This window comes from Mirounga leonina, unplaced genomic scaffold, assembly GCF_011800145.1.
Source record: "Mirounga leonina isolate KUSES-001 unplaced genomic scaffold, KU_Mleo_1.0 Mir_125, whole genome shotgun sequence".
Lineage (NCBI taxonomy): Eukaryota > Metazoa > Chordata > Mammalia > Carnivora > Phocidae > Mirounga > Mirounga leonina.
The window spans coordinates 15,171,786-15,194,630 of NW_023270305.1; the positions used below are offsets into that span (position 1 = coordinate 15,171,786).

General features: G+C 40.7%; 1 protein-coding gene across 6 annotated transcripts in view; it reads left to right on the top strand.

Annotated features, from left to right (window-relative positions):
- BABAM2 (BRISC and BRCA1 A complex member 2) overlaps positions 1-22,845 on the top strand; it is a 399,311-nt gene that overhangs the window by 210,811 nt on the left and 165,655 nt on the right. For all 6 annotated transcript variants that reach the window (XR_004678467.1, XM_035000819.1, XM_035000822.1 and 3 more), the window contains exon 7: positions 9,015-9,124. Coding sequence is in view for 5 of the 6 variants with exons in the window: in XM_035000819.1 (XP_034856710.1) it covers positions 9,015-9,124 (110 nt within the window). In the remaining variant the exon portion in view is untranslated. The remainder of the gene's footprint in view (positions 1-9,014; positions 9,125-22,845) is intronic.

Genomic DNA, 22,845 nt, shown 5'->3' on the forward strand with positions numbered 1-22,845 from the left:
CTTCCCAGGAGAAGAGAAGGTGCCAGGCACGCCTTGTCACAGATGTCCATTATATCCATTACCACTTTACATCTGTGCTTCTGTCACTTAAAAAGAGCGATGTAGACTATTTATGTAAAAGCCGTATCTACCTTTTCTTTAAATTATGGAGACATACAGGGGATATGGTCAGTGGTGTTCATATTTGTTCCATACGTGCTCAAGTAAAACTCACTGTTGTTTTAACTTGTTTTCTGGGGCTCTTGGATAAAAGTCTGGCACAAGGTTCGTATTGGGGTGTGTGTGTGTGTGTGTGTGTGTGCGCAGAATCACAACACAGAGGATGTCTGAAGATGCAGTTCAGTGTGATTTGTAAAGCAGTTGCAAAAATGGATGTTTATTTAAATAAGCTCAGCTCCTTATTGGACTCATTAAGAACACAATTGTTAGGACAGCAGAGGAAATCCCATATTCCAGATTCTTTCTCTAAAAATGTTGGTGAGTAGAGAAGGAAGTAGAAGCAAGGAGACATCCTTTGCTTCTAGTGAGGACCCTGGCTGTATTGCGGAGGCTCTCCTCCCCTCCTTCCCCTGCCCCCGGCCTTTTCTGGAGGAAAGGCTCCAGTTCACACACCTTTTAGAGTGACGATGCTGTGACTAGTCAAAGAATGTTGGTGAATCGCAAGGCTACGTCTGTTAGGTATGATAACTGAGGGGACAGGATTTGACCAGTGAAATCTTGATCATTATTATTTTAAAAGAGCCAGGATTTTTTTCTCCCAAAGCTTATTTGTACAACATGTGTTTCAATTTAGCTTTATAAACAGAAGCTATAACCACCATGTTAAGGGTAAGTACAGCTTTGCAAGCAGATTCCTGCATAAACGAGAGCAACGAAATGGTCTTTGTTTATGAAAATAATAAGCAAGATATAAATTAAAATAAACCCCTAACCCCATACTGTATCATGACATCTAGTAGTAATGAGCTCAAGATGTCACTTTTAAAAAACATGGGTAGGTGACAACAGCTCTCTCCTGGTGTCCTGGACTCACCCTCTAAGAGCTGGCTATTTCAAGAACATTGCAGTTTCCCTTTCCTGACCTGACAATCAGCTCTGCCTATTTTCACTGAGTATAGTTAGTTAATCATAGAATGTGCCTAACCATACATAATTGAAGGAAGGTTGATACTGTGGTTTAGAACTCCACAGGCCTCCTCAGTGTTCTTAGAGAAGCCATCCTTCCTTCTTAACTGGGTCTGTGTAAAGACGTCAAATGAATACATTTTATTTGGCATAGTGACCTTTATAGCTTTTAGTCTTTATACTCTTAAAGATTTTAATTTCTTGTTCCATAGTTTTAAAAAGAGAACATTAGGGGCATCTGGGTCGCTCAGTGGGTTAAGCGTCTGACTTCAGCTCAGGTCATGATCCCAGGATCCTGGGATCGAGTCCCACATCGGGCTCCCTGCTCAGTGGGGAGTCTGCTCGTCCCTCTGCCTGTCACTCCCTCTGTTTGTGCTCTCTCTTCTCTCTCTCAAATAAATAAATAAAATCTTTAAAAAATAATGAAAAATAAAAAGTAAACATTAAAACACATAAAGCATATACTTCTTAATTTATTTTGAATACCCATTATGTGCCTGGTATAGGCTGGGTAGTCTCCTTGGGTACAAAGGGAGTAATGGTTCCTGAAGATGCTCATGGTGTTTTGGAACATAGAGGATTTAGACACTAAATGGAGAACAAGTTAAGTGTATAGTAAATCTGTGATATCTTTTCTGCATATGGGTTTTTAAGTTTTTTATAACTTTGGGCATTGATACTGAGTCTATTCTTTGTGCCCAGCAGCATGTGTTGGCGTATAGCATTGTGGCTAAGAGTCCAGGTTCAAAGTCAATATACATGGCTTCAGAACTCATCATCACCATTTAATCTCTCTCAGCCTCAGTTTCTTTATTTGCAAATGTATAATAATAGTACCTACCTTTTAAGGTTGTTATGATGCTTATGTGAGGTAATGCATATAAAGCACTAAGCAAAATGACTACTGAGTAAACAATGAATGAATATCAGTTCTTATTATTAGGCATAATAGGAAGTAGAAGATCTCTACCCTGCCTTCAAGAAATTATATTTGGAATATAAACTATATACTGCTTCAACAGCAAGGGAAATTCATGAAGAACATGATAACAGCCAAGGGCAGGCAAAGATTACATTGCACTTGAAAGGAATCTTAATGGAACAAGTGAATTTACAATGAGAGTTTTAAAACCATGTCAATTAAAAGGAAAGAAAGAGCTATTTGATAAGGGGATGGCTGGTGTCAAAGTCTTAGTCAAGATCTGATAAAGTATATGGGGAATGGCCCAGTTTGACTAGACTACGCTGGGAGATTCTTTTTACTCCCATTTCCATTTGAAGAAGCCAAATCAGAAGTAACTCTCTTAAATGCTGCCTTCCTCAGAGATATCAAAATATCAGAGGAGTTTTCAGGGTTAGGAGCCACACCAAAGGCAAAAGAGGCAGACATGGCACCCACTTATTGCTCGTCCTCGTCTATTTGGCTCAGCTTCCTTTCTCTTGGATTTGTTTTGCTTTCTGACTCTGCTGCTTTCCCTGGCACTTGTACATTTCCCAGCATTTTGGTGAAGAGGAAGTGACCTGATTTCTAAAATGACCAGTGTCATTATTGGACAGAGACCCCTTAGCAGTGAGACTAAGGTCTTACCTACATCATTTTCCTTGTTCTTCAGTCTTTCTTTTGCTTAAAATTTAATTCCATTTCTGGCATATTCATTGTCATGTCTTAATGCTAGTAGAATCTAAACCCAATTTTGATTGGGCTGCTTGTATTGATAGACAACGCAAGAGATCCAAGAGATCTTTCTATCCTGGGTCTCCTGTCCTAATGAGAGTCCACTGCTGAGTCCACAAACCACCTTTCACCACTCTCTTTAATCTTCCATTCCCTCCTTATTCCTTTTCCCCTTTCCCTGCTTTAATTTTTCTCCATAACATTTGTAACATGCTATGTATATCTTACTTACTTTGTTAAATGCGTGAATGAATGGTAGCACTGTGAAAGTTTTGTTCTCTTGGAGAAACTTGACTTTGAAAAATCTAGATTTATGTAGCTTGTTGATGTGTCCATAGTATCAAAATATTGGGGCCTCTAAAGTACAAATCTTACTTAGTATTTTTAAAAAATAAGGATCTGTTTTGGAAGTTTTTAATTTGCTTACAGTTTTTCAAAAACTGATAGCTTTTTGTATAAAGAGGTGCTTCCTGAGACCTAGTTTTAGTCACTCTTGGAATCATGATTAGTCCTGGGTCTAATTTAATACCATTTAAGTGTAACTCAGAATAGTTCTTACTTGATTTTTGACATACTGTATAGTGGCTTCTTTATAGTCCTTATTGTCTACAAACTGGTTTTGCTAGGAATGGTTATAGACTTGTTTTTATCCTTTTGAATTGAGGAATACAGTGGCTTTTTTACAGTCTTCTTAAGTGACCTGTAATTTGTAATATTTATTGTTCAGCTCATGTCTGTCAGCAATAGTTAACTGGTAGTGTGTACCTATATTGACATTCAACATATATTGTTTAATGGCTGCTAGCCTCACTTGGAATTAGCACATCAAAGGGATACAGCATAATGATAAATTGTGCTTGTGTTTACTTTCGTTTCCAAGGCTAATCATTGTTTTTTTTCTACACCCTTTTGATATTTGTAAAGAGCCCCAACTGAGAATAGTTATATGAATAAGTCATTATGACGTACACAGAATGTTACCTCTTATTAGGAGGTGCATCTTTTGCTTGTATATGGTTCAGACTCGAGTTTTCTTTAACAAAATCTTAAGTAGTCATAGATTTAAGGAAAAATGAAATAGGTATTGAGAATCTTCCTAACTGAAAGTACTTTCTGTTAACTCCATCATTTACTCATTCTTACAATCTTTCCAGCATTAATCAGTTGTTTTTTTTTTCTCCAACCAGTTTGCCATATATGTGCTGTTTCAGACATTGGGTATACAAAAACAAACAGGAAAAGCTCCCAGCCTGCAAGGAACTCACCACCTAGTGAATATTCACTATAAGCCATAGGAACCCCTTTCTGTTCTATAGCCAAGTGCTGAGCCAGATCCATTGTTAAGTCTCAGCAAAATATCATGGCCATTATTTCCTTGCCATATGTATATCAGCGCCTGATAACGCTTTGGTAAAGGTAGGAGGCAATACTCTTTTTTGCTTCAGCAGATTTGACATCTTTCCCCCCATTTTAGCCTCTGCAATTTTAGATGGTACAGATAGAAAGCCTTGAAAATGTATACTTGTGCATTTTTAAGTGTCCCCTACTACACTATAACCTCCCCCTGCTTTCCAAATGTTGCCATTAGTGGTTACAATAATCATCTGTAATGTTAGCTTCTAAGAACCACAGTACAAGAGCTTCTTTTATAATTCTCCCAGATGGGAAGGAACACATGTACAAGCCTGTTAGAGTTGCAGAAACTGGAAACAGTACTGTGTAGATGTGTATTTTTGGAACTCTTTGGGCTTATTTAAGCACTCAGAGTCAAACTTAGGTATCCATTAGAAATCAAATACCAATTCAGGGGAAACTCATGTGTCACACCAAGGCAAGTAAATTATATTAAAAGTAGTTCATAAAAGGAACTCCTGGAAACAACTGTTTTCCTATTCAGACTAATATTTCATGTACTTTTTGCAGGATGCCAGATGATAAATGTTGATTATATAAACCAGGGTCATTCCATTTGTTTGGAGGACTGTCTCTGAGCATTTCTGTTCTTTGCTTAAATAGCAGTGAAATGAGAAGTTAAAAAGTAGGAAAAGGAAATAATTATAAATTATCCAGGTATATGGAGTGAAGCTGCTAATTAAAAAGGTTTCCAGTGGCCTCTCGTTTTTTTTGCAGTGTTTTTTTTGTGTGTGTGTTTTTTTTAAAGATTTTTATTTATTTATTTAACAGAGAGAGAGAGAGCACAAGCAGGCAGAGCGGCAGACAGAGGGAGAGGGAGAAGCAGGCTCTCTGCCGAGCAGGGAGCCCGATGCGGGGCTCGATCCCAGACCCTGGGATCATGACCTGAGCCGAAGGCAGCCACTTAACTGACTGAGCCACCCAGGTGCCCCTTGTTTTTGTTTTTAACCAGGTTTTGTGACTTGTGGTCAGCGCCTTGACCTTTAACAAGGAAACTCAATCACTGGGGGAAGGTGTCTGAAAATCAATGTTGGTTCTTTTTTCATTATTTTACTTTAAGATGACCAATCTAACACTAAAGAGAACTACTTCTATACTTAGATCATCAAATGAATTTGTCTCTCTGAATGTGAATATTTTCAAACTCAGCTTCCACCTTAGTTTTAGATATTTTATGAGTTTTAGAGTTGTGTTATAGAATTACATAGTTTCGGGGCGCCTGGGTGGCTCAGTTGTTAAGCGACTGCCTTTGGCTCAGGTCATGATCCCAGGGTCCTGGGGTCGAGCCCCACATTGAGCCCCCTCCCTGCTCAGCGAGGAGCCTGCTTCTCCCTCTCCCACACCCCCTGCTTGTGTTCCCTCTGTCGCTGTCTCTGTCAAATAAATAAATTAAAAAAAAAAAAATAGAATTACATAGTTTCTATTTGTTGAGACCTAAGTAATTTTTAAAATTTCCATCCTCATTTTACAGAAAGGAGCATTCAACGTTGAATACTTAATCATCTGTCAAAGAGCAAGAAATGATAACTGAACTCGGATTCCCAATCTTTACTCTCCTTTTGAAACCAATGGTTCTAGGGACGTTGGTGTATTATGGGGGCAGGAGCAAGGAGTCAGTACTGTTTCCAGATACCACTGCTGAAGCAACTTTTGTAAAGCCAGTTCCTGAAAAGCACTAGGTGTGGAGAATAAAGGTTAGAAATTAGCATTAATTTGTTTACTCTTGTATTCATTCAGCAAACATGGAGTGGTTTCTGTGTTCCAGGCACTGTGCTAAGGTCCTCCTCTTATATACTCCCTAAATCATACTATCTAAAACACATTCCAGTGGCATTACAAATCTACATGTAAAAATAAAATGTTAGATGAAATGCTAGGGAAGTAAATAACCTCAGAGTTATTGACCAGATTTAAGTTTATAGAAATCTAAATTTTCTGTGCTGTCAGAAGAGTCCCCAAACAAAGTAAAAAGCCAAAAGCTGGACTGAGAGAAAATATTTATAACACATGTGATAGACCAGGGTTAATAAGCCCAGTAAACAGCAACAACAAGGAAAGTCCAAGAGGCTTTAGGGCAAAGGATTTGATCAGAGAAGTGACAGAACAGATGACCAGTAAGCAAGTAAAAAGTTGCTCAGCTTTAGTCATTGAATCTCAACTGAGGCCCCATTTTCCAGCAGTCAGACCGCCAACATTAAACTGCAGAATGACCACAGCTGGTGTTATCAGGTTATTCAGGATGAGCAGAAACAGGTGCTCTCTCCTACTGATGCAAGTTCAGGAGTCCAAATGTAAAGTGCTGTAAAATTTTAGAAAAATAATCTCAAACTATTAAAATGTAAAATGTTCATAACCTTTGATTTAACAAGCTCAGTTTTTGTTACCAATTTGGAAGTATAATACATATATATCCTTTATATGAGCATATTTAGTGTAATACTATCAAATGGCTAAGAACTACAAACAACCGGAATGTTGCTAGGGGAATGGTTAAAAAAAAAAAAAAAATCCATGCCATGGAATATTATGTGGCTATTTAGGAAGCAGTTGGTAGATTGATATGTATAATACAATTCCATTAAGGAAAACAAAACAGAAGGTTAAAGAGCTATTTATATGCAAGTGTGTGTATGTGTATATGTGCTTATGAGCATAGAGAAAGCTGTTTGAAGCTCCATACACAGTTTAATACTGGTTACCTTTAAAAGTGGAGGGCGGAAGAGCTTTTTCTTAGAAGCTTCTGTACGGCTTGACTTGTTACAACAAGCCTGAATTTTGTCATGTAAAACCAAAAAATAATTGACAAGTAAAAGGATAAAAAACACGAAGCACGAAAAGGGAGGAGGGAAGTAGTCCAAGAGACAGAAGATCGGAGAGTGTAGTTTCCTAGGAGCAAGAAACTGAGAGTATTTCCAGAGGAAAGAGATCATCCATGTCAAATACTGTTCAGAGACCAAGTAAGATAAGCCCAGAGAGGCATTTGCTGTGTTTTGTGGATGCCTTGGTGAGGGCAGTCCCGATGGCCTAGTGGGGTCAGAAGGCCAGCTCCTGTGCTAAGGGATAATGGGGAGGGAAGGGAGTAGAGACTGGAAGTGCAGACAGCTTTTTTAAGCAGTCTGTGAAGGAGAGGAGAGAGATGGGAGAGAATGCTGTGTAGAGACTGGCATGATTCTTTTCTTTCTTTTTAGAATTTTTATTTTTTATGTTTTAAAGATTTTACTTATTTATGAGAGAGAGCGCGCACGAGCAGGGGGAGCGGCAGAGGTGGAGGGAGAGGGAGAAGCATATTCCCCACTGAGCAGGAAGCCTGAAGCGGGACTTGATTCCATGACCCTGGGATCATGACCTGAGCCAAAGACAGACTTTAACCAACTGAGCCACCAACTGAGCCACCCAGATGCCCCTTTAAAGTTTTTATTTTTTAAGATGGGAGAGACTTCTGGTTCTTGCCCCTTTGTATCCTTGCCACACGTGCATCCTGTAGGCACAATAGAAGGCAGAGTGAGGATGAGGTCAGAGCTGAGCTGGACGAGTGTGATGACCAGCTTCCCACGGTACAGGAAAGGAAGGGGTGAGGTTAGTTTTAGACAGAAGCAAGAACCCTGTATCTGAGGATCTCAGTGCTCACGGTCAGTGATTCTTACAGTGTAGATTGGGACCCTCCTAGGATGGCAAGTGGGCCCTCCAGAGGACCCGTGAACCAATCCAGAACTATAGGCCAGTTCTTACCAGTCCTTACGGGTGAAAGATGTGCAGTCCTATTAAGTTTTCAAAAAATTTATATTTGACTTAGAGCCACTACCAACCACAAGTAAAATGATTAAGGGTTACTAAAATATGGTATTCACAAAGTAAAACCATCTTGCTACTAGAATTTATGCTAACTCAGTATTTTATTCAGAATTCTGGCAAACATTCAGTGCTTGGCAGTAATCACGAACCTATAAATCCCAGTTTTGACTCAGGACACTTCATCAGTGTTGGCCTGAGTTGGTTATGACATTCGATTATCACTATTCTTGCTTTTAAATTATAAATTACAGGAAGTTTAGCTTTGTCGTTACCAGTTTAGTTTATTATGGGTTGTTAACCTCTCAATGTTTTTTTGGTACGTATTTGGATCAACAGTGTTTTTGTCCTATAATATTCTGATAACCAGGCTTTTAAGATACGTGTGTCTTGTGGTTCATATATGAATCATGCGCAGTTGTTTGGCAAAGTCAATGTGTACGTAACCCCCTGCCATTTGCTTTTATGGTGGCACAGTTCATAGCGATATGTTTCTTGGGAATTTTTGCTCTTTAAGTAACTTACAACATACTATCAAGGTATATATAATAAAATTACAAGGTATTTTAAGATTCTGTTGTCTTATGATATAAATCATGTTCATATCTCCCGTTCTTCCTATAAAAGGAAAATTACAAGCCATTTATATATACATTATAAAAATTATAAGACATTACATATATCATTAGCAACATGTTTACTGCAATTTGTTAACTGTGCTTTTGACTAATTCTTGGTTGCCGCCAGATTCACTTTCCCCTCTTGGAATGGGGGTACAAGTGAGATAGGTGGGAGTCTTCTCCTCACCATGGTCGGCTCTGGTCAGAAAGTTTGAAAGCCACCACTCTAGGGAAGTGATTGGCACGTGGCAAAGGATGCGCAGAGCTGCTAAATTCAAATCCAGGTACCGGAAACGCTCTAGCCTCAGGGCCAGTGGGCTGTGAGCTCAGCCCCGGGAAGATGCTATGAGAGCAGGGACTGATGACATTGTGTTTTTCCCTCCCTGCTTAAGGATGTAAATGAAGACCCTGGAGAAGATGTGGCCCTCCTTTCTGTCAGTTTTGAGGACACCGAAGCCACTCAGGTGTATCCCAAGCTGTACTTGTCACCCCGAATTGAACAGTAAGTATCAACATCATTCATTTTATGTAGCCTGGTGTTTCTCCTTGTTAGCCAAACATGTCTTGATAATTTTGCCACTCTTGAACTCTTAAGGTGATTTCTCCTTATTGACTTTCATTTTCTTAAAAATGAGTTGTGTCAGGAGTTTAGATTGCAGAGTAAATGCAGTTAGTATTTGCCACTGCAGTCTCTGGATGAGTTTTCGTTGTGCAACTTGTGATATGAATACTGTACCTTTGTAGAGAGAGATGAGTAGGCAGGCGGAATACGAAACTGCGACTCCTTCCAAATGTTCCCTGGGTACATATGGTTATAGCCTAAAGAGGACTGCTCAACAGCGTCCTATCCAATTTCTTATATTTTTGTAAGTTTTAGTTATTTGTAAAAATGTAACTGGCCTCCTGAAAATATTAGCAAAAACTTATTCGGAAGTTAGTAATGGTGATCTTAAAAGCAGGTAGCTTAAAAAGATGACACATTTGAATTTCCCTTCTGTGTCTGAATAGCACTATATAATTTTACACAACTTTCAGGCTCTAGGGTACAAGTAGTTTGATATACCACATTTGTGTTTTACCAAGTAACTTTACTCGTTGGTAATGAATTTTACGAGGGCTAGCGTCACAATGTGCTTATTGTTAGCTGAAATGCTTCAGAAGCTTGTTCTACTTCAAAGGAAGCTGAGGCTTATTGAAAATAGATTGTAAGCAGATTTGGTTGGCAACTTCTGACAGGACAGATTTTCCATCGACAGAGAGAGTTTTTACAGATTCTGATTTGAAATGTATGATTAAAAATCTCTGTCAGTCAGTCAGGGTTGGCTGATTTCTGTCTGTGAGGTATGGTCACAATCCAGCATTCATATCCTGAGTCATTTTTACTCCCTCTGGCCCTGGTTGTTCAACTTCGTGAATCATGGACACACCATCTTCCACACTGATAGAAGACATAGGTGTTCATTGTCACGTAGCGGTGACGAGGAGCATCAGTAATCTACAGGCATTCTGTCATTTTTTTTTTTTTAAAGATTTTATTTATTTATTCATGAGAGACAGAGAGAGAGAGAGGCAGAGGCAGAGGGAGAAGCAGGCTCCCCGCAGAGCAGTGAGCCTGATGCGGGACTCGATCCCAGGACCCTGGGATCATGACCTGAGCCGAAGGCAGACGCCTAACCGACTGAGCGACCCAGGTGTCCCAAGCATTCTGTCATTTATTTATATACCGTGGAGAGCACCTAGGACAGGATTTTACAGTAGCACACAGTTCACTGAATGCTTTAATTTTTAATTGAAAGTACTAACCCATATCGGTAAAGACGCCAAAGAGTTTTGGAGGCAGTATGATGAACCGGTAATAAATAGGCCTGGGCTCTCGGGGTGAGCATATCTGCTTTAAACCCGGGTCCTGCCACTTACCAGTTGGTAAAATCTTTAACGTCTTTGAACTTGCTTCAAAATGGGGCTAGTCATACCTATTTTATAGTGGAATTTTGAGGAGTATATTAAGCACTGTTCTTATTGCATTAATTGCCGTGCCTGGTACTATAGCTCGTGGGAGCTATTAAGGTTGTTGTTATCGATAGCGCTCGTGGGAGAAGAATGCATGAGGGAGTGAGTGGTTAGGATAAGTTGGGGCAGAAAAGGAGAGGATGGGTAAATAAGTGAGCAGATACTAGTTCTAAGTCGTCACTCTGTACATACGCGATGAATTAAGAAGGTATGTTGGTGATGAGAAAAGAGGGATCTCAATGAAACCATTGCAAGATGTAGGTAATAAGAATATTATTAGTTAAGCTGTAGACAGGAATTTGCCAGCCCAGAAGAATGATTTTCTCAGCACCCACGTTATTTTCCTTTGAAGTTACTACACCTGGTTTGCAAATAAACTTGCTATTAAAATATTTCTCCCTCTAAAAATCTGAGATACGATGTGACAAATTATCAGTGAAGGCTATATTTGAAAAGTTATTTCCTCTAAAATCTAGCTTTCTACATGTCCTCCCTCTTTTTTCATGTTAAGAACTGGCTGCATCTTACTTTTCCAGGTCAGTTTCTTACACTTTTCCCTCCAGTAGCCTGTCATTTAGCCAGACTCCCATCACCGTAACGTTTCTTAATTTACCTGTGTGCTCTTGCCCATGTACCTTTGCTAAAGCTGTTACCTCCGTGTGCAGTCAGTGCCTTCTCTAATACCCTTTTCCTGTTGAAATAGACCTTTCCAAGTCCTGTCTCTACCATTTCTCCTGAGCACCATTGGGCTGCCTTCTCTAGCCATTCCCTGACTCTTTTAATATTGAATTTGTGTCAATTAGAATCTACTCATCACAGATTTAGTTAGTGATGTGTATTTGTTTTCCCATCTTTTACTAAATTGCAAGCTACTCCAGGGCAGGAACAAGTCTTTTCATTATGGTAATGTCTTGCAGAAATGCAGTGCAGGGGGACTAGGAGCCTGGTTGGCAGTATAATGGGTCAATAAAAAATTCTTACCCCTCTGCTGCACTGGAGGGGTCTTACATCTTTCTTGGTTGATACAGATTCACTTACTAGAACTGCCTTTGTAATACCAGTGAAAACTGCCAAAAGTTCTTACGTCCTTGAGTAGAAGTTTTAAAAATGAGGTTTCAATGGGGCGCCTGGGTGGCTCAGTTGGTTAGGTGACTGCCTTCGGCTCAGGTCATGATCCTGGAGTCCCGGGATCGAGTCCTGCATCGGGCTCCTTGCTCAGCGGGGGGTCTGCTTCTCCCTCTGACCCTCCCCCTTCTCATGTGCTCTCTCTCTCTCTCTTTCAAATAAATAAATCTTGGGGCGCCTGGGTGGCTCAGTCGTACGCGTCTGCCTTCGGCTCAGGTCATGGTCCCGGGGTCCTGGGATCGAGCCCTGCATCGGGTCCCTGCTCCGCGGGAAGCCTGCTTCTCCCTCTCCCGCTCCCCCTGCTTGTGTTCCCTCTCTCGCTGTATCTCTCTGTCATATAAATAAATAAAATCTTAAAAAAAAAAATAAATAAATCTTAAAAACAAATTAAAAAAAAATAAAATAAAAATGAGGTTTCAGAAAAAAGGTTAAAATGGAAATTGGCCAAATTTGTGGTATGACTTTCTAAGGGCTTACATAGTTACTACAGTTATTAATATCTTTGGTTAACTCATGCAGAGTTCAGTGTATAGAACGGAGGTAATGTCATTTCAGTAAGGGCAAGGTTCTAGGATAGATTTTTTTTTTTTTAAGATTTTTTTTATTATTTATTTATTCATGAGAGACAGAGAGAGAGGCAGAGGGAGAAGCAGGCTCCCAAGGACCAGAGAGCCCGATGCGGGACTCGATCCCAGGACCCCGGGATCACGACCTGAGCCGAAGGCAGACGCCTAACCATCTGAGCCACCCAGGCGCCCTCTAGGATAGATTTTAAGAACTGAATGAGGAGAGGTTGGTACTGGCCTTTGATACTGTGTTAAGGTCTCATTTGTTTTCTCTGTTTCATACTCTCCTGTCAGCTTGGAGCCATCCAAGCACTAATCATAGACTCAGACTTGGAGAGTGCTCTCAGGAGTCAGGGGGAAAGCATCCCATGTGGCCCCGCCCAAAGCCAGTGCCGGATGCTTGCCCTAAGCTGAGGCTTGTGTTCTTTTTGGCTTTTCCTATGGCTCTTTCTAGGAAGTTCCAAGCCCCATGCAGTGCATTTGACAGGCAGGGGTCCAGGCCTGATCAGTGTGGGTCGGTGATAACGTAGATCAACGGCCTGAACCACATTAGGTGAAAATTGGCAAGAAAAGACTTGCATTCCCTCTCTCTGCTCTCCATGGGCATGGGAAGGTATCTTGAGCCTGGGAGATACCTCATTTCAGTCTGGCTAATGTTTCTCTGCCCTACGTTGTCCATGCAGTGGGCAGGAATGTTATGCTTACACTAACTAGTCCTAGAAATAGGAAGAGGCTCCTTTGGGTCTTGTCTTCACATGTGGGAAGAGGGATCAATTTGCTGTACCCTAAAGATTTCTAGGGACATGGTTACCAAATGTCCTCAAATTAGACAATCCCCACAAAAGGGAACATCTGTCAGAGACATGGGGTTGAAAACTCCCAAGTGTATTATAATGAATGAAGCTCTAAAATATAATCCTACTTCAGAAGTCTGTCTTTTTGCCCAGGATCCTGGAAGAGTTTCTGGTGTTTCTGGCGACACTGGAGCCTGACTGTGCGCCTTTATGGTGTTTAGATGTATGTTATTCCTGGTCTCCCACTGTGCATGTGTATGGCTTGCAAAGTAAAGCTTCGGAGAACTGCGCATTCTTCTTGCACACGGGACATTTATGAAATACACTTATTTCAGGCTCTCTATACATTTGTTTTCCAAGGAACCCAAACCAGTCAGGTAAATGAGACACTAAGTGCAGTTCATTAAACAAAACAGAACCAGCTAGTGGTCAGTTATGCAAAATAGACTTCAGTTGAATATTAAGGGAGGGGGGAAAAAAACCCCTAGTTTCTAAGCCGGTTGCCTTTTTTTTCCTGGCAGACAAGCTGGCCTTGCAAGGTTACATCATCAGACCTGGCACCAAACCTGCTCTCCCTTTCCCTCCTTCTCAGACTGTTGGCAGTACCAGCAGCGACACCAGAGGTGAAACGGGCACTTCTCTTTCCCGAAAGGTGTGGGCCTGTTTCTTGGCTTGAGCCCGTTGGTGGGAGTGGTTTGAAGAAAGCCAGCTTGTCACTCCCTGTGCTGTTCCCACTCGGTGCATAAAAAGAGGATTTCAGCCCCTGAGGCAGACCAGGTGGCATCTTTCACAAGTACAGAATTTGTTTTTAGAACTTTTTGTTGTTAAGTTACAGTCCGCCTTAGAAATAAGTCCTCAACGCTTAGCAGCCCACAGATGCTCACCATTGGGGAGGCCCGTGTGCCCGCAAGTACTTTCAGGCAATGAAAGCACAAGAATTGACCAAGTGTCAGGCCCTTGGCTGGGTGCTTCAGAGGATATCAAGATAAATGAGATATGGCTGTGCCTTTATTAGTTTGCTTGATTGTAAGGGAAATAAGAACAGATAGGTCAAGTCCCAGCTCGTGTTTTAGTAGAAAAGGCACGGTAAGACCTGGCATCAGAGGCCCCTGGTTCTTCCACTCACTACCTGGCAGTCTTGGCTCAAGATACTTAGCCTTTTGAAGCCTCACTCATGGCATCCTCTGCAAAGGTGGGTAAATCCTCTTTCCATTTCATTTCCTCCAAGGGGGACACAGAGGAAAGCGCCCCCTGCAGTGTCGGCATGCGGACGATGCTCAGGTAGTGCTTCTTGAGTTGTACAGATACCAAAATCCGACTTTGTGAGTACTGTGAAAGTACAGGGCGGGACGAGGTCACGTTTCCATTTGACTTGGTGGAGAGGGGACTCTGTGGAAGATTTTGGGAAGCCTGGCTCTTCTCGCACAATGTGGCTTCTCTAGAGATTAAACATGTGCTACTGTGAAAATCATAAAAATGTATTTGTTTAGTCCTTTCAAATGTTTAAAGTGCTTTCACTTGACCATCCCATCTGATCCTCGTGGTAGTATCCCTAACATGTTCTAGAATACATCTCTTTTCCTCTATGACCTGGAGTTCTTAGACCCTTCCCGGTCTCCTCCGCTGACTCTTCTTCCTTTTTCAACCCATTAAATTATGCTAAATTATGTTTCCCGCGATTTCATCCCCAGAACCCTACCTCTTTGTGGATGCCCCCCTAAATCCCCATCCCTAACCTCAGCTTTTCTCCCTGCTTGTAGATCTGCTTTTCTAGACGCTTGATACACCTGTCTGTCCATGTGTTCAGTTGACACCTGAAATTGGAAGTGTCTGCAACCAAACTCCTCATTCCTCCAGTAAACCAAGGTTTCTTCCTCACAGCCCTGTTTCTATTCAGGACACTCCCAGTTTCTTAGGCGTCCAGGTGCTGCATCCAAATGGTGTTAGCCAACCCCCGTTTTGTACTAGAAATCCTCCCTCCATTATATCTGTCCTTCTGGTCATTCCTACTGTCATTTCCTAGTTTAGTCCTTCAGTTGCTATGTCTCCTGATGGCCTTTTAACTTTTCTTCCTATGTTAGTTTATCCAGCACGGAGCTGTCACTGTCTTCCTGAAGGAAGTTCAGGTCATATAATGTTCTTTCCCTGCTCAGCACCATCAGTGCACCCCCCCCCCCCATCACCAACTGAATTCAGTACACATCTCTCAGTGTGACATCCAGAACTTTTTCTCTTGTCGTCCCAGCTGACCTTTCTATCCCGATCTGGGTTCTGTGTGTATCCTGTTGTTCAGCCAAGCTAGTTTTCTGGGATTTCCTGTGAACACACCTTGTATTTTTTTCACTTCCATATCTTTGCTTGGGCTGCTGCTTCTACGAGAATGTTGAATTTTATTTCCCTTTTCTGTAGAATCTGTCAAACTTCTGTCTATCCTCATAGATCTTCTCAGTCCCCACCTCCCCTATGGAACTTTTCCTGACCACCACCACCTGCCTCCCCGGCAAGACTGCACTTTTCCCACCTGTGTTCGTGCCTCTGTTGTCATACTGTTTCCCTGGACTATACACTCCTTAAGGGTGGACCTCTGTTTCCATCATTTGAGGGCTAGTGAGCCACAGCCCATGTTCCGCCAGGCTGGTCCTGCCCTCAGGCCCTGCCTGAGCTCAGCTGCAGCTCCCACTGACTGGACTCCCTGGCAGATCAGAAGGTTTTGAACCTGTTGGATCCCTGTGCTACAGAGGCAAGTGGTCTCCACAAAGTGCATGTGTCTTGTGGCCCAGCCAGCAGGCTTATTTCCCTTATGGGCCCCTGGTCATGTTTCCTAGAGGTGGAGCTTTATTTCCTAGATCAGCTGAATCCAGAAGGTGGTAAATATGCTTTTGATCTTATGTGACCTATCATCTCCTCCTGTTGTGGCCTCTCCAGCCCTCTTTTCCCTGCCTTTACCCCACAGTGTGTCTGGCCACCTACATGGTCACTTGGAACATTTGGATAGCCTGTAATCCAAAAAGGCTGGGATAAACTGAAACTTGTCTAAAGGGCCTAGGGAAAGGGTTGGGAGGAGCTGAAAATTAAAATAATACTACTTAGAATTATGGGTGAGATTTAATGAAATTATGGATATTAAATTCGGATATATCAGATAAAGTAAGTGAGCAAATTCAATATTTTGTGATTTTATTTAAATTTAGTACTGAATTCAACATCTTAACGGAATAGAAAATTTTTGTTTTAGATGCTCAAAAGATTTTTTAGAATAATTAGAAAAATTGTATAACTAAACACAGATTTTAAAGAAAAGATAATTCTTTGCCCCCCCCCTTTTTTTAACCTACATCAGTTGTCTCAAGAAATAAGACCCCATATCTCTTGGGGTGATTTTGTGTCAGGATTTAAGTAATAGAACATCATAGTAAGCATGGTTTAATTTAGCTTTACTCATGTTTACTTGAGTCACTGAGATAATCCTATAATAAATATTGTGCTCCTAGAGTTTTTTTTTTTTTTTTTCCTTTGATAAATATATAGTCCTGAGTATGCTAAGACAACCAGCTGTCAGGAGAAGATGTGTATTTGGTTTTAGTGGAACGAGCTATCTTAGCCTCTAGGGATTTGAGATGTTCGTTTTACTAGTCTGGGAGCAGGGCCAAAAGGGTTTTTCATGACTTCGAATGGAATTCTGAAAAGTAAGTTCAGCAAGTTTTCATTAGTGAGTTTGGCCTTTTGTCTTGCCTGTGCCTCCCAAAAGATCAAGAGCTCAGCCTGCACTTTGAAACATTACCAAAAAGAACCAGAACGGAATTTAGTTGGGGGAGAAAATCAATCAGCCCCCAAATAGCATATTTTTGGAAACATTCTGGTGTAGAACTCCCACCTCCCCAGCTGCCTGAGTTGGTGGTGTATCAATGTTTTTATCTAGCTTTCTTTTTAGGCAGAAAAATATACAGTTCGCAAGAAGATGTATACAATAAGTCTGTGATAACTCAGATCTCATGGGTACGTGTTTCTTAAACTTGTTTGCCCCTGAAGCTTTGTCTTGGATTTATTTTGTGTCTGTGGGCAGTTCTGTGCCTTGTTTCTCTTAAGCACTGTTCTCCGGTCCACAGCATAATGATTAGCTTTACACTATAAGATATAATGTGTCTTCATTTAAAAAATCAGCCTAGCGCCTTTCTGCTCAAGGATTTTGTGCAGTGTTTTTTTCTGTAATGAAGATGAGAAGTTTATGATTTTCAATTTTACACTACATTTCAACAGCAAAACTCTGTGCTGTTTTATGCAGTGTTCATTTGTATTTATTCACAAGTAGGAAGATATTCCTCAATGGAAGGTCTGAGATGTAGAGTGGTAGTTAACAAAAACATTAGGCTGTGTTATAGGTAGGAACAGAGAAATTAGAAAGTGGAAGAGAAAATGGCTTAGAATGTTCCAGAACGGATGGAAGATACCAATCCTCAGATAGAGGAAATACAGTGAATCTCAAACAGGCTAAGTAAAAAGAAATTGACACCTAGACACATCATCTGAAGTTGCAGAACAATCAAAAGATTGAAAGTATCCGAAGTTGACACACTGTGTTTTAAAGGAATAGCAGATTGACACAGACCTCTTTGAAAATCTGATGAGAGCCATGGACTTTAGCCCAGAAAAATCTACAGACACAGAAAGTTTAAATACAGTTTTGAGAGTAACACACCTGCCCCTGAAGCCAGTTCACAAACCTCATTTGAGGATCCTTGTTCTAGATTTCAGTTCTGCATTTTTAATGCCTTCTATACCTCTCATGCTAGAATAATCTCTGAGGCTTCAGATTTCATACTTAAGGAGTAAATTATGGTCCAACACTACCCATTTCCCCTGCTCCAAAATCTACTCTTCCCCATGTTCTTTATTTTCCTTAATAGCTTGACTAGCCTCATGCCCACAGCCATGACACCTAGGCATCCTATTTTTGACCTTCCCCTCACCATGGTTGCCTGTATGTACACAACTGTTGGCTGATTTTGCCTCCGTGGTATCTCATGTTCATCTGCTCACCCTCTCCCCAGCCCCGTTTCAAGCCTGTGTATTTTACTGTTTGCCACGTTAATCTTTTGAAAGCAGAGCTCAGTCTGTGTCACTTCCTTGCTGAAATCCTCTTAGTGCCTCTTTTCAAGACAGGAGAGAAAACTGCATGTTGGTGTCCTGTCTGAGAAACCTGGGTGCTCAGCACACTCACAGCTGCCTACATTCTATGTATCCCAGACTCCTGAGCCACAGGTGATGGAACCAGGGATAGGGACTTCTGGTCCTCCTTAGTTTTCTTTCTTTTTTTTTTTAAGATTTTATTTATTTATTTGAGAGAGAGAGAATGAGAGACAGAGAGCATGAGAGGAAGGAGGGTCAGAGGGAGAAGCAGACTCCCTGCCGAGCAGAGAGCCCGATGCGGGACTCGATCCTGGGACTCCAGGATCATGACCTGAGCTGAAGGCAGTCGCTTAACCAACTGAGCCACCCAGGCACCCCTGTTTCTGGAATTCTTTTTTTTTTTTTTTTTTAAAGATTTTATTTATTTATTTGAGACAGAGAGAATGAGAGAGACAGAGAGCACATGAGAGGGAGGAGGGTCAGAGGGAGAAGCAGACTCCCTGCCAAGCAGGGAGCCCAATGCGGGACTCGATCCAGGGACTCCAGGATCATGACCTGAGCCAAAGGCAGTCGCTTTAACCAACTGAGCCACCCAGGCGCCCCCTCCTTAGTTTTCTTAGAAGTGTATTTGTCTTTGTTTAACAATTTTTATCCAACATATTTCAGTATTTTATAGCAGGAGGACCGCAGGCCGTATTGTGAGATCTGCTGCACTGTGTCTTGATTGTTCTAGTTTTCCACAAGAATTGACTGTGATTTTAGATGTTCTTTGAGTGACATTCCGTAATATTCCACTGCTTTTTCCTGTTCTTCTTACTTCTCGTGTTTTTTAGTAAACCTCCCCCTTTGAGGTAACTTATCTGAGCTACTGTCGTCTCTTAGCTGGACTATTGAAATATTCTTCTAACTGGTCTTCCACGCCCACTCTTTCCCCACTCCTAGCTAGTTGCCAAACTGCAGGCAGAGTGGATTTTCTAAACAAATCAGATCTCATCATTCTTTAAAAAAAAAAAAAAAAAGTTCATTACTTTTATTCACAAATGATCAATTACCAGCTTTATCCCACTGAAGGTTTTTTTTTTTTTTTAATTTTTTTAAAGATTTTATTTATTTATTTAATTGACAGGGAGAGAGAGAGAGACAGCATGAGAGGGAACACAAGCAGGGGGAGTGGGAGAGGAAGAAGCAGGCCTCCGGTCAAGCAGAGAGCCCAATGTGGGGCTCGATCCCAGGACCCTGGGATCATGACCTGAGCTGAAGGCAGTCGCTTAACCAACTGAGCCACCCAGGCGCCCCTCCACTGAAGGTTTTTTTTCCTGTATCTCCCAGACCTTCCCCTCACCATGGTTGCCTGTATGTACACAACTGTTGGCTGATTTTGCTTCCATGGTATCTCGTGTTCATCTGCTCACCCTTTCCCCAGCCCCATTTCAAGCCTGTGTATTTTACTGTTTGTTGTTTTAATACTACCTATTGTAGTCTTTCATCATGTTCTGCCATTTTTTCCTTCATACTGTCTTGAAGTCTGAATTCTTCCAAGTCTTTATTTCTTCCTGTCCTGTTATTTCAGTTCCCTTCCCCTTTAATCCTTTCTGTCAAACCCTGGGTGAAAGTAGAGACTGATATGTAAAAAAGGGGCCATAAAATTATGAGAAAGATGGCCTTCAATACTTTGTGGCAGTTATTCCCATCTCTTTCAAGTGTGAGGACCAGTTTTTAGTCAAAACCTTTTTCATGAGGGGGCGCCTAGATGGCTCAGTCGGTTGAGCTTCTGAGTCTTGGTTTTGGCTCCGGTCACCGCAATGGGCTCCGCACTGGGCGTGGAGCCTGCTTGGGATTCTCCCTCTCCCTCTGTCCCTCCCATCCCATGCACTCATGCTGTCTCTCAAAAAAAACAACAAAACAAAATAAACAAAAACAAAAACACCTTTTACATGAGGATGGAAGGAGGGCTTGACTATAACCGGGCAGCGCAAGGAGATTTTTTAGGATTGTTTTAGGATGATGGAATTTTTTGTTCTGTATCATGATTGTGGTGGTGGATATACAACTCTACACATTCGTCAAAACTCAGAGAGCTGTGCTTTGCAAAGAGTAAATTTTACTGTGGTTAAAAAATAAATTGAAAAACGTTTCACAGATCTGTACAGATAAAAAGTAATACTTTTTAGTATTTCATGTGAATAAATGATGAATTGAATGCCTTTTAAATGAACTGCATTTTATTAATCACTTCAGTGTGTGTACATATTTGAGAAATGGATACATGTATATGCTTGTATGTGCTGTGTGTGTATGCATATATGTATACACACATTCATAAATCTATTTTTATATGTGTGATATATTACACATTTGATATTTATTTGGTCTTAAGGTGCTTGGTATCCAATAAATTAGTAAACCTTTTATATTGATGTAAGGCCCCACAGTGCCCGGAAGCCAGGAGATTGAGAACATTAGTAGTAAGGGATGTTTAATAAACGACCATTTTTCCACAAATTTTGTTGTGTATTATTTGTTTAAATAAAAGCATGTTTTAATTTATTTCTTGCTCTCAAAATAGCTAACATAATTACTATGTTCAGAAGCAGTTTTTAACCTTATTGTGTCTCCTAGTGGAATGACAGATCCACCCAGAGTCCTGCCATTCTCGCTCCTCTCTGCCCAACACAAACACCTGGGTTTCTTAGTTTAGCTCACGGTGAGGACAGAGGAACTCCAGAAGGAGCAAGCCTCCAGGGTATTGAAACCAAGACTTCGGAGCTCTCTTTTTGTGCTTGGGCTTGACTTGCATGAAGCTCTTTTGGTTCACAGCCCTTCTTTTTCTAGGGCTCCTAGCTCTCAGATCTTCCACTCTTTTCTCAGACGAGTATGTTTCTAGCTACACGGTGATCTCTGAATCGGTCTATTACATTCATATAACATCTTCGTTTTCACAGCAGAGTGTGGGTGTGGATGGGGGATATGACAGTTGGATTATTAAAAAAAGTCGTCTTGCCTCATTGTCTTCTTAAAAAAGTATATGGTTATGTCCACAACATGGTTTCAAAGGGTAATTATTTAGTCCCGAAAGTAATGGCATGGTTCTTGATTACAAGTGTTTGGTGTAAGTAGGTAATGACTAAGGCTCTTAATGTATAAAATTCATATATAAAGTGGAACCCCTTATACTGTTGTTGGAGGCAAGGTCTAACATCAGTGATGTTGTCAGATTTTACTATGTGAAGTTTTATTAAAGAGCATATAATTTGATCCCGGTATGTCTGATTTTGATTCCCATAATATAAGGCTCATAATTATATTGGAGTTTTTCTGTACTTATTAAAATTCAGACACGCTGTCTTTCACTAATGACTTTAATGAATGGAGAAGCCTTTAGTTTAAAACAAAACAAATGATGAGTTAACATAATATTGTAAATAGGACCATAACAGGGAATGAACATCCTGTCTGTGAACATTATCTTTTATAGACAGCTTCACCAAAATAGAGGCCATTCTTGAAAAAGACGAAAATCTGCAACCTTGCCAGATTTCAGCTAAACCAAACCATTACTTTGAAGAAGTTATGCATCAGTGGAAAACTTATTTTACTGACAGCCTTTTTTTTCTTTTTTTCCTACATACGAAGAACTTTCCCCTCCTACTTTTTAATCCCTCCCCTCCCTACTCCACCCCAACCTTTAAAAAGGATGATGTAAGATTGGATTGTTTTGTGCCAAGTGTTCATCCTGGAACAGATTTTTATAGCCATGTTTCTCTGAGAAGAGGAGTTTATGACCAAATGGTGATAACACTTCCATGTTTTCATTTCCTCCTCTGACCTAGTGCTTTTTTCCTAACTTTGTTGGGAGTTTAATGTGACCAGTCCAATATGTGTGTTAAAGCCAAGGAAAATTATTTTGAAAGCTTTGAAGTTTTCATTAACTGTAATATCATATATGATTCTTTGGAAAAAAGGAGATTATGGAGCATGTAATTATTCTAAAATTTTAGAATTTTGTATTTGTACACTAAGGAAACCCTTCAAAATATTTGTTTGTGGATATTATGTGTTTTGGTGACTGATCCTTATTATTTCCACTTTGTTAGGGCTATTCACTCTTCTTTTACTTTTTGTATACTCTTTCTTAAAAACACAGATAAAGCTGGGCCTGTTTGATCTTGGTCATTGGAGAATTTGATGTTACCAAGTGGTAGAAACAACTGAACTGGTCCTCAGTAGGGACGTGACTTGAAATACTTGGGCATAGAATGAAGCGAGAAAGAAGTAGGTAGATTTCTTGTGTACTCACATGGCAGGTTTCTGAGTTGAAGAAAAAGAGGAAATATCAGAAAGATGAGCAGAATTATACATTTTTAGGTTAAAAAAGACAGCTGGACTTCAAAACCATCATATGTATTTTCTGAGGGAGTGTGTCTGTGTGTGGGTGTGTATGTATACACCGGGTGCTAGCAATAGCTAGTACTTGATGAGCACTTAGGTCATATGTGTAAGTATGCTGACCCATTAACTCATTCAGTCCTCACAACAACCCTATAATCGTAGTTGGCTACTACTGTTGTCCCTATTTTATAGATGAAGAGGCTGAAATTCAG